Raw genomic sequence first — 12,641 nt, forward strand, 5'->3', positions numbered from 1 at the left:
TCTTTTCTCCATTTTTCATGTTGTGATGATTTTTGTTTTATTTACACTGAGGTGCAGTTCATAGTGAATGCTGTAGTTCTTATTTATTGACTATATCAAAAAGTCTTTCAAGAGGATAGGTTGCAAGATAGGCAGAAAGGCTGTATGGACCCTCTACAACAAAAATATAGGAAGGTCCAGGATACAGTGGGAGAAAATGTGGAATAAAATGCAAAACTTTAAAAAATGGAAAGACCAGGTTTAATGGTCAGAAAGAGACTGGAGGAATCCAAGACTATGTCCTTCAACCTGCTTCAAATCTGGGAAGGAATTCACCCCTGGGGCTCAATTTTCAGCCAAGCAGTAGATATATAGAGGCGACAACACCACTAGTAGTGTATGTTCACCATGGAATAGTCAATGATTCAAAATAAAAATGTCAACATTTAACTAAGAACAAAATTGAAAAAGAATGGGAAGGTGATTGGAATGGAAACAGGAACCATAGGGAGGAAGCCATAACTGTTGTTGCATGGAGGGGATTGAAATCATTGAGATGAAACAAAGTGTATGAGTTGTTGTATGCAAAACTGATGATCTTGTCTGCAAACCTTCCCTCAATTTACAGTAAAAAAAGAGTAAACACCTTTCTGGTATTCTCTGCTTTCAGTCAAGAGCCATTTGACATCAACATGAACAAATCTGTATTTGAAGAAATACAGCTTGAATGCTCCTTAGAAGTGATGATGATGAGATTTTGTCTCACATACTTTGGACATGTTATCAGGAAGGATGCTCTGGTAGCGTACTGGTTACAAATCTGGCTGGTCAGCAGTTCGAAATTACCATCTGCTCCACAGGAGAAATATGAGGCTTTCTGCTCCCGTAAAGATTTACAGCCTCAGAAACCCTGTTCAGGGTCACTATGGGTCGGAACCAACTCGACGGCACTTAACAACAACAACAACATCAGGAAGGATGACTCCCTGGAGAAGGACACTATGCTTGGTAAAGTAGAGGGTCAATGAAAAGGAATGACTCTCAACAAGATGGACTGATACAGTGTTTTCAACAAAGTTCTCAAACATAGGAATGATTGTGAAGATAGTGCAGGACCAGGAAATGTTTTGTTTTGTATCACTATGAGTTGGAATAGATGACAGCACCTAACAATAACACAACAACATAGCTGGTAGAGATTGGGGGAACAGAATGTGATGGTTAAAGGGAAGAGCATTTCTCATTGGAGTAATGAAAATGTTTAATAATTGTAGTGGTTGCACAACTCTGCTTTCAAACTAAAACTTACTGAACTGTTCACTTTAAATGGTGAGAATTGTATGGTATATAAATGATAGCCCACTAAAGCTATTACCGCTCCCCCACTCCCCAAAAAGGAAGCAGAAAAAGAAAAAATCCTGAAACTGTCTCTAAAGACTAGCAGTTCACATAGAAACTCTGTGTTATTTCTTTTGAGCTTCCCAGCTATCCCTATGGTGGAAGAATTACCGCCGTTTGACAGGCATCTCAATTAGTATTGGACAATGAATTATGAAGACCATATAACATTTGATTTGTTTGTGATATAGTGTTGGATAAGGATATTGAAAGCAACATGGATGGTCAACAGAACAAATCTGTGTTAGAAGAAGTACAGCCTGAATGCTCCTTAGAAGCCAGATGGCCAGACTTCCTCTCTCACACTTCGGTCATATTATCAGGAGGGACCAGCCCCTAGAGAAGGACATCATGCCTGGGAAAGTGGAGGGTCAATGAAAAAGAGGAAGACCCACGATTGGCCCAGGACAGGGCAATGTTTCGTTCTGTTGTGCATAAGGTCACTGTGAATTGGCACCTCCTCAAAAGCACCTAACAAACAAAAAACAAGCAATGTGCTATTTGGTCTCAAATTTAACTCCAGTTCCTAAAAAGGAGAGAAAGAAACCAGTTTATGTAACTACCAAGTGCAAGGTGCTATGTCAGGTCTACATATATCATCTTAATCATAAAATATGCTGTGAAGAAGGTATTATTACTTCATTTTACAGACAATGAAGCCTAGTCTTAGAGAATGGAATGCAAAAGTTGGAAACAAAGAGGAAGGATCATAGTTGAAAATATTGCCTTAGTGATAAAAACAATACTGATGATCACATGATAGAATTTTGCAAGATAAATGATATATTCATTGCAAATACCTTTTTAAAACAGCATAAAAGATGATTATACATATGGACCTCACCAGATGGAATATACAATAAATCAAATTGACTACATCTGTGGAAAGAGACAGTGGAAAACTCCATATCATCAGTCAAAGAAAGGCCAGGGGTAGACTGTGGAACAGACTATCAATTACTCATAGACAGATTCAGGCTGAAGTTGAAGAAAATTAAAACAAGTCCATGCCAGTCAAAATATGACCTTTAGCATATCCCACCTAAATTTAGAGATCATTTGAATAACAAATTTAATGCATTAGACACTAAAGATCAAAGACCAGAAGAGTTGTGAGATGACATCAAGAGCATCATACAGGAAGAAAGCAAAGGTCATTAGGAAGACAAGAAAGAAGGAAAAGCCTAAAATGGATGTCAGAAGAGACTCTGAAACTTGCTCTCCAGCATAGAAATGCTAGAGCAAATGGAAGAAGTGAGGAGTCCTGTACAAAAGCTGAACAGAAAATTCCGAAGGTCAGCTGGAGAAGACAAAGTCAACTATTATAACAAAATGTGCAAAGAGCTGGCATTAGGAAACCAATAGGGAAGAACACTCTCAACATTCCTCAAGCTGAGGGAACTGAAGGTAAAATTTAAGCTTCAGATTGCAATGTTGAAGGATTCTATGAGCAAAATATGGAATGATGCAGAAAGCATCAAAAGAAGATGGAAGGAATACAGAGTCACTGTGTCAAAAGAAATGGTTGGTGTTCAACTATTTCAAGAGGTAGCATATGATCAAGAGTGAAGAATACTGAAGGAAGAAGTTCAAGATGTACTGATGGCACTGGCAAAAAACAAGGCACTGGGAATTGATGGAATACAAATTGAAATCTTTCAACAAAGTGAGGTAGCACTGGAGGCACTCACTCATCTATGCCAAGAAATTTGGAAGACAACTACCTGGCCAACTGACTGGAAGAGATCCATATTTGTACTAATTCTAAAGAGAGATGACTCAATGGAATGTGGAAATTATCAGACAATAACCACTAAAATAGCACACAAGTAAAATTTTACTAAAGATAAATACAATTATGGCTGCAACCAAACATTGACAGAGAACTTCCAGAATTTCAAGACAGATTCAGAAGAAGACATGGAATAAGGGATATCATTCTGACATCAGATGTATCTTGGCTTAAAGCAGAGAATACCAGAAAGATGTTTGTTGTTGTTAAGTGCTGTTGAGTCGGTTCCGACCCATAGTGACCCTGCACAGGGTTTCCGAAGCTGTAAATCTTTACGGGAGCAGAAAGCCTCATCTTTCTCCCAAAGAGCCGCTGGTAGTTTCGAACTGCTGACCTTAAGGTTCACAGCCCGATTCCTAACCACTATGCTATTATCTGTACTTTATTGACTATGCAAAGATTTTTGGTTGTGTGGATCTCGACAAGCTATGGAGAACATTGTGGAGAATAAGTATTCCAGAACACTTAATTGTGTTCATGGGGAAACTACAGAGACCAAGAGGCAGTTGTTCAAACAGAACAAGGGAACACTGAATGTTTTAAGATTAGGAAAGTTGTATGTTAGGGCTATATTCTTTCATTATACTTATTGGATCTGTATGCTAAGCAAATAATCCAAGAAGCTGGATTATATGAAGAAAGGTGAGGCATCAAGATTGGAGGAAGATTAGTCAATAACTTGCAATATGCAGATGATACAACCTTGCTTGCTGAAGTGAAGAGGACTTATGATGCTTACTCATGAAGATCAAAGACTACGGCTTTGGGTATGGGTTCCAATTCAATGTAAAGAAAAGAAAAATCCTCACCACTTGACCAATAAACAACATCTATAGAAATGGAGAAAAGGTCGAAATAGTCAAAACTTCATTTTGCAGATCAACACTCATGGTAGCAGCAGTCAAGAAATTAAACGATGTATTGCATTAGGCAAATCTGCACAAGACCTCTTTAAAGTGTTGAAGAGCAAAGATGTCAGTTTGTGGACAAAGGTGTGCCTGATCCAAGCCATGGTAATTTCAGTAACCTCATATACATGTGAAAGTTGGACACTGAATAAGGAAGACCATAGAGGAATTGATGCATTTGAGTTATGGTGTTGGAGGGGAATATTAAAAGTACCATGGACTGCCAAAAGAACAAACCAATTTTGTGTTGGAAGAAGTACACCCAGAATGCTCCTTGGAAGGCAGGATGGCCCAACTTTGTCTCTCGTACTTCAGACATATTATCAGGAGGGACCACTCTCTGGAGAAGGATATCATGTTTGGTAAAGTGGAGGGTTAGAGAAAAAGAGGAAGACCCCCCAACAAGATGGATTCGCACAGTGACAGCAGTAATGGGCTCAAATAATAGCAAAGATTGTGAGGTTGGCACAGAAGTGGGCAGCGTTTCATTCTGTTATGCAGAGGGTTGCTCTAAGTTGGTACCGATTCGATGGCACCTAATAACAAGAGCAAGGCTTAGAGAGATATGAGCCATGTGTCTTACAACAACCAGCCAGGACATGACAGAGTAAGATTCAAGCCCAGTTTTGGACAGTTCAGTTTTGTACAATTACAGCTTGAATGCTCCCGAGGAGGCCTTTCACTCTTATGCCCACTGCTGGCTCCCCAGGCTCTGGGTCCTGTGCCCTGGATGCTGCATCCTCCTGCTTGTTCCTACATCTTCTCCCCTTCCCATCACTATACCTTTGACTTTTTGCCCACTCCTCTCTTTTTTGCCCACCTCTCTCACTTGTATGCCTATTCACCCACACTCCACACAGAGAACAATGAGCTATCTTGGCACCACAGTCAGCTGGCCCATTCTCCACTGGAAGGAATCCAGTGACAGAGAAATTCATCAAGGAAGCCCTGAGGGACCTAGAAGTGGAAGAGATATTTCCTACTTCAAAGGGGCCTGAGTCCCTGACTGCCAGAGAAAGCCCTCTGAGAAGGGTAGGGGGGATTCTATTCTCCACAGGACCCCCAAGCCAAGACCCTCACCTTGAGAAGGATCCACAGTGGGATTCCTCCACAATAAGAACAGGGAGACTTTCTGATGGGTGTTTCAGTCTGTGCTAGATGACCAGACACTGGACTTCTACATCAGCCAGAACTCAAGTGTCAATCCCTACCCCTTCCTAGGAAGTGATCACAGCAAGTTTCAGGGAATGAGCTGGCTCTCACTATATTTTGCTCCTCATTGGCACATAGGTGCTAGGGTCTGACCTTGGAAAAGGGGTTTTCCCCAATAGGGATATGGTTCAACCAGAAGATGCTGCTGCTGAAAATAAGGTCATCACGGAACCTGAGGACAGGGCTTCTCTTCTGGGCCCAGCCAATAAGGTACTGGGGTGGACAGGCTGGATGAGGGCCAGTTATTGTTAGTGTGGAGCTGGCTCCTCATAAAATGATGGAAAGCTGCTCAGCATTCAGTATGAACTGTAGAGCCAAGGCCAAGATGAGGGGTAAGTGGGTTCCCTCCATTAGGTCTGAGAGAGAGAGATCTTAAGAAATGTTCAGAGACAAGAAAACAAACTAGACCAGAGGATAGGTATGAAATGTGTTTGATGATAAGTCTGGGAATAGGGGCCAAAAAATCTGAGATAGGGGGATAGGAAGTAGATCAGGACTAAAGGTGGGTTGAAGTGTTAAAAATAAGCCAAGAGAATGGAAATGGGTCTGGAGAATGAATTGGGGAGGAAGAAGGACGGCAACTAAAGCAGGATGGTGAAAGCTTGGGGAAATAAGAAAATCTGGCAGGGCTGGAAATCGGATGTGGGAGGTTAAGATAGGGCTGGAGAATAGGGTATAAGGGTGATGCTTGGAGGTCTTTCCCATGGTGCATGGGTGTTCCTCTCTTCTCTCTTCTAAGAAGTCTCCTTGGAGAAGGCTCTACTGGCACTGAGAACAGTTAGATGTCCTGCCTTTCCTCAGTGGGTGACCTTAACATTCCTTTTCTTTTATGATCTTCAGTTGTCCCACTTTCTCAAAGAGGGTACTAGATTAAAGGGGTTCTGAACCACCAAAAACCTATGATTATTGAAAGAGGTGCAATGTATCAGTTTCTGGAGTAGGTGATATCAAGGAAACCCTAGTCTCATGTTTCAGATTCCCAAGCGCAAGTCTCTGTATATCAGAACAGTTAACTGTGGAGAAGAAAATCAAATCACTCAGGACTCGTTGCATCCTATGTTTTAACTATATGAACAGTGGTGTCCAGTTTTGCTTTACATTAGAATTACCTGGAGAGATTTTGGGGAAAATGCTGGAGGCTGAAAAAGAACTATAGGATGACCAGAATCCCATGGGTCTCTAGTGATCACAGTGAGGAGCTGGTCACATATATACACACACACCAGAGAACTGTGCTTTCACACACTCTCACGTTCACACACACACACACCCTGTCACGTAAACATACCCACTCACAAATGCATATGTTTTCAAAGAACCAGACACTTTCAGACTCTCCCACCAACCTAATGCTCACATGCAGAATCAAACACAAGACCACAAACACAGTCACTGTTGCAAAGGTCCACATTCCAGCATCCTCCCTCTTTCAAAACCCCAGGCCAACGCATGTCAATTCTACAGTCCATTCTGCTTTCCCACACACATTCATGCCTCTTTACTCAGTACCCACATTGTCCCACAAACACACCCTCACATATAATCACAGCCAATGCATGTCATACCGGTCAACAATTGCAAACTCACAACCACAGAGACTTATATCACAGTCTCACACACAAATTGACACACACAGAACCCCATTTACATACTTACAGACATGCTCACATGCACACTCATTGTGAGAAGCAGGCATATTGACAGTTAAACACAAACCTACATAAGGTCATTAGCTTACAATTACATGCACACACATGAACTCGCAGTTCATATTCACAGTCACATAGCACTTGGCCAGATCTTCAAAATAGGCAGACTTCCCACATGCATTCATACCTCACCCATTTCCCCACATAGACATAGGAAGAAAGACACATGCTGTCAGCCACACACTGACCAGACTCTGTCCCGACGTTCCGTTATGACTTGACTCACCTGACTGTATTTATTACACAGCCAAGTGCATTCTGGAAGAATGGGTCACAGTTTCTGGGCACCAGAAAAGCGGCCCCATTCCTCTCTCTACCCCCAGGAATCCTGATCTTGGAGCTCCTGCTCTTCACTCCTGCTTGCTTTGGCTATTTTGAAGATTTGGCCAAGTGCTTTCAAGATCCCAACTATGAGTCTGTCCTCCTCATGGCCCAGAAGGGGCTCCATACCTCTCCATTGCCCAAGCGTGTGGTGGTCGTAGGAGCTGGCATGTCAGGTCTGGTAGCAGCCAAGGCCCTGCAGGATTCTGGCCACCAGGTGAGGAGACTTTAGAGGGACCTCAGTCATTTGCCTTCCAGCTTGCTTCAACTGGAAAAAGAAAATGAGTTGGACTACTGCCTACTCTTAGGCAACTGTACGTAACCCACTGAGTCTTTTAACAATTATTGTTTCCAAAAAAATATGAGTTAACCCATGAGATTTGACCCTAATTGCTACTTGTGCTTTAGTGAAGAAAGCAAGTGGAGCAGAGTTATGCTAGCAGGTGATCTGTCTCTTGCCTATCTGTGGAGCCTTCCTTCTTCATTTATATCACAAGAGCCTTAAGCCTAAAACATTCCCTGTTTGGTTATCCTGCACATGCAGGGGCCTAATGTTAGGAATTCCCAGTTAGAGTTTATAGCATGGTGGGGGTAGAGTACAGGATGGGAAGAAGGGAAAGGATGGCTCTGGGAATGACATCTGTATGCTGAGCAAATAATCCTGGATTATTTGCTCTGGATTCCAGGTAACCATCTTGGAAGCCAGTGACCACATTGGGGGTCGAGTAGCCACATACAGGAATGAGGAAGAGGGATGGTACTTTGAATTGGGTCCCATGAGAATCCCAACATCCCACAGGTAAGTCTGAGGAAAGAAATGGAACAAAGAGTAAGTAGGAGGGATGAGCATAAGGCAAGAAGGGCCCCGCTGCCATCAGGTCAAAGCCCTTACAAATTCACTGTTTAACCTGATTCAGTCCTGCATGTCAGGAATAAAACTCATGTCTTTGTTTAACAGAGAGAATGAGTTTCAGAGCCCAGATCACACAGAAATTGGTAGAGCCCAAATTAATAGTTATGTTATTGTTGTTAAGTGCCATTGAACTGGTTCCAACCCATAGCGACCCTGTAAAAGATTTCTAAGGAGCAGCTGGTGAACTTGAATCACCAACCTTGCAATTCAAACTGACTTTGCAGCCCAGCACATTAACCCACAGCGCCACACCAGGACTCCTGTAGTGAAGATAGTTACCATCAACTCATAAAATTCTATACTTGTAATATGAACAGTTTTTTATATACTAATTATATCTCATTAAGCTGTGAATAATAAAAGCAGCTACCATTTGTTGAATACTTACTATATGCCATAACCTAATACTAAGCCCACAGGGCATTATTTCATTTGATCCCTGTAGTTATTATTGGAGAAACTAGGCTCAGAGATATTAAGTGATTCACCCAAATTTCTCCTATGAGAAAGTGACAAAGCTTCTCCTCAAAGTCAAAATTGTATATTAAAACATAACTGACAAATGAAAGAGAACCGAGTTCTTGGTTTTGAGGCTTCCAAGGCAAAAGAGACCTCCAGCTTGGTGCCCTGTATGCCTCTACAATTATGACTTCTTAATGTGATGTTTTAAGTGTGAACTAAACTCAACATTTCCTCCAAATACCAACAAAAATCAAAATCAAGTGAACCAGATTAAACTAAGTCTTTAGATAATGCCTAGAACTTACTTAGAAACGAAAAATAGAATTCCAGATACTGTCTGAAACAAAAGTCCTCTATTTCTACATTTGAATTTTATAAGCTAGGATTTCCCAAGAATCTTTATTCAATAAAGGGTGAATTCACAACTGCTTATATCCCCTGGGGCAGAACCAGAAGGAAAAGAACTACTGGTGCATCAAGAGGAAACTAGATTAGAGTTGAAGAAGCACTTTGTCTGAACTTCCTGGGCACAATTTTCCTGGAAATCGTTTCTATTATAAGGTCTGAGGGAATGAAGTATAGTTGGGATGGGGTTCATGTCATATTGGTGTCTGCTTCAGGCTCGTCCACACCTATATCCATAAGCTTGGCCTGAAGTTGAACAAGTTCATCCAATATGATCCCAACACCTGGTACTTCATCAATGGAAAACGCTATCGCACCTGGGAGGTCAAGGCCAACCCAGAGCTCCTGGGCTACTCGGTGAATCCCACAGAGAAGGGCAAGAGTGCTATAAATCTCTTCCATCAGTCCATCACTAAGGTACCTCCTGTCTCACCCCTCCCAGTGCTGGGAAATAAAAGGGTGTGGCCTAAGTGCACCTAGAAAATTAGTGGGTGGGCCCAAGTCACCCGGTGCTCTTGTAATTATTGGTTTATCGTGCTTCTGAAATCCCTAAGAATGTTCCTATCTCTATCCCAATGCCCAGTGCCAGTACTTTTACTTTCCTTGTCCAATGCCAGTGGCAGAAAGAGTATCACTAGATCACTCAGTTCTTGGTAGTAAAAGTTCACCTAAAAGTTTAGTCTCCAAAATGTTTTTAAATAAAGAGGGGGATAGTTGTAGAAAGACGAGCATTTAGGGACTCCTAGAACCACCCTTCTCCCATCCTTACATCCACACTTCTTTGTCCCCATCCTCTTCAGAGTGATAATCAGAGAATCCTGCCTCTGGCTTATTGGCTGTTATCTAAGGCTTCTTATTGTTTTGCAGCTCAAACAAAGTCTGAAAACTTTCAACTGCAGCCAACTGATGTCCTTGTATGATTCTTACTCCACCAAGGTAAACGGTGCACAGAAGTTTCAGGATAGACATAGAGGGGCTCTTTGCTCAGCATAGTCCCCTGGGGTTGTCTTCAGGCTACCAAGACCTACCAAAGCTTCCATCTCCCTGGAGTCTAGCCCTACCCCTGGTCTGGACCTAGGTCCAGAACCTTGCTGAAGCTCTTTCTACATATTGGGTCCTCCACCTGGCATTTCCACACATGCTGACATCATCCCCACAGGCTTACCTGCTGAAGGAAGGGATGCTGAGCCGAGGAGCAGTAGAGATGATTGGGGATGTGCTGAATGAGGATGCTGGATACTATAAATCTCTCCTGGAATCCCTGAGGATTGATATGATTGTCTCCAACAGTGATGGGTGAGGCTGATCTGGGGTCACAGTGAGGATCTCTTCTGAGCCCTCTCCTCCAAGACTCAGAATGGAGAAAGGGAATGATAATTTACTGAATATTTATTATGTGCTGAGCACAAAGCTACCACTTTCTAAGAATCATCACATTTACTCCTTATGACCTCTTAAAAGGCATATATATCATGCAGAGCCATTTTACAGATGAGAATGCAGAGGTTCAGAGAAGTTAAGTTCTCTCTCTGAGCCAATTTTACCCAAGTTCACACAAGTTGGGTATAGGATAGAGTCAAACTCAGAATCCAGACCCAGGTCTGTGTACAACTCAGCCAGTGTTCCTTCCACCTGGAAAGCAGAATTGCATGGTGGCTGAATGTTGTGGAGTTAGATTTTCATGGGATATTGGGCAAGCGATTTCTCCATTCTGGGTGTCAGCTTTCCAAACTATAAAATTAGACAGTAATCCCTATTTCATAGGAATGAATGAAGGTGATGGATATGAAGTATTCCTCAAGGAGTGCAGGATATGAATGTCCTCTCTTTCAGACCAGAAACATTGCAGCTAACTCATATATTGATCTAACTAATGTACTCCCCACACTCACCCTCTCCCCTCACTTCACTCTTGCAGCTTCACTGAGATCACCGGTGGTTTTGACCAGCTCCCCAATGCCCTAGGTGCCAGCTTGGAGCCTGGCACCATTCATTTGAGGTCCAAGGTGGAGATGGTTGTGAGGAATGGGCCAGAAGTCCGAATTTCCTACCGTGTGGGTGGCCCCAACTCAGCAGTGCACTCCATCACTGCAGACTACATCATCATTACAGCCTCAGCCAAGGCAACTCGTCTTATCACCTTTGAGCCACCTCTCTCTCTACACAAGATGGATGCTCTCCGCTCACTGCATTACACCAGTTCCACCAAAGTGATTCTGGCCTGTAACGAGTCCTTCTGGGAACGTGATGGCATTCGGGGTGGAGTCTCTGTCACTGACCGGTCCTCACGCTATATCTACTACCCTAGTCACAGCTTGCCCAATGGCAAGGGTGTTCTATTGGCCTCCTACACTGTGGATGATGATTCTATGTTCTTCTTATCCATGCATCAAGACCAGGTGGTGGACATCGTCCTGGATGACCTGGCAGCTGTACACCAGCTGCCCAAGGAGACACTGCGGCACATGTGCCCGTCCTCTGTGGTCAAGCACTGGTCTCTGGACCCTTTCACCATGGGCGCCTTTGCCGAGTTCACACCATACCAATTTGTGGACTTTTCACAACAACTCTTCTTTCCAGAGGGCCGCATCCACTTTGCTGGTGAGCATACCTGCCTGCCCCACGCCTGGATAGACACTGCCATCAAGTCTGGGCTCCAGGCCGCCAGGGACATCCAGGCTTCTGTAGACAAGGAGGCTGCAGTGGAACACATGCCTCTGTTGACCAGCTAAGCCAACATCCAAAAAGATTCTTTCTTATCCTGACAGAATTCCCTGAGGGAACCTGGGAGGGAGCAGACTAGGAGGTGTGCGGAGGAGGCAGATATCTAGGAAGGAGGTCACTGTTATTTCCCCTGGGCCACAAGTAGGAACCCAACAATGCCAGACAAAGAAACAAGCTTTTAAATACATGAGAAACATGAGTCCTTTTCCTACTCCTCTCTCCTGGCAACCTAGGTAGGATCTATGAAGGGATAAAGGAGAACTCAGGATGACAAATGCTACCCCTCACTGTGGAAGAAATTGCCTCATGCTGCATAATAGTAATGAGTACAAAATAAAAGTTTCAACAGAATACTCCTTTCTGTCATCTGCGACTATTGTTGTTAGGTGCCACAGAATTCGTTCTGACTCACAGCGACCCTGTACACACAGAATGAGGCACTAGCCGGGCCTGCACCATCTTCACGATTGCTACGTTTGAGTCCATTGTTGCTCCAGCTGTGCCAATCCATCTTGTTGGGGGGCTTCCTCTTTTTCACTGACCCTTCACTTTATTAAGCATGAAGTCCTCCTTTATAGACATATGGTCAAGAGGAACCTTCAGGAAATGATTCCTCTTGACCTTATGTCTGTAAAGCATTCTGGTTGTACTTCTTCCAACACAGATTTGTTTGTTCTTCTGATAGTCTGTGATGCTTTCAGTATTCTTCTTTAACACCCTAATTCAAATGCATCAATTCTTATATGGTATCTCTTATTCATTGTCCAACATTCACATACATATGAGGTGGCTGAAAATACCATGACTTTGGTCAGGCG

General features: G+C 42.9%; 1 protein-coding gene across 1 annotated transcript in view; it reads left to right on the plus strand.

Annotated features, from left to right (window-relative positions):
* Positions 1-11,831, plus strand: part of LOC102813892 (L-amino-acid oxidase-like) — a 57,607-nt gene extending 45,776 nt beyond the window's left edge. The window contains exons 4-9 of the mRNA XM_006839833.1: positions 7,322-7,536; positions 8,006-8,118; positions 9,315-9,516; positions 9,967-10,035; positions 10,259-10,395; positions 11,018-11,831. Of these exons, the coding sequence (XP_006839896.1) occupies positions 7,322-7,536; positions 8,006-8,118; positions 9,315-9,516; positions 9,967-10,035; positions 10,259-10,395; positions 11,018-11,831 (1,550 nt within the window). The remainder of the gene's footprint in view (positions 1-7,321; positions 7,537-8,005; positions 8,119-9,314; positions 9,517-9,966; positions 10,036-10,258; positions 10,396-11,017) is intronic.
* The last annotated feature ends 810 nt before the right edge of the window (positions 11,832-12,641 follow it).

This window comes from Chrysochloris asiatica, unplaced genomic scaffold (assembly GCF_000296735.1).
Source record: "Chrysochloris asiatica unplaced genomic scaffold, ChrAsi1.0 scaffold00026, whole genome shotgun sequence".
Taxonomy (NCBI): Eukaryota; Metazoa; Chordata; class Mammalia; order Afrosoricida; family Chrysochloridae; genus Chrysochloris; species Chrysochloris asiatica.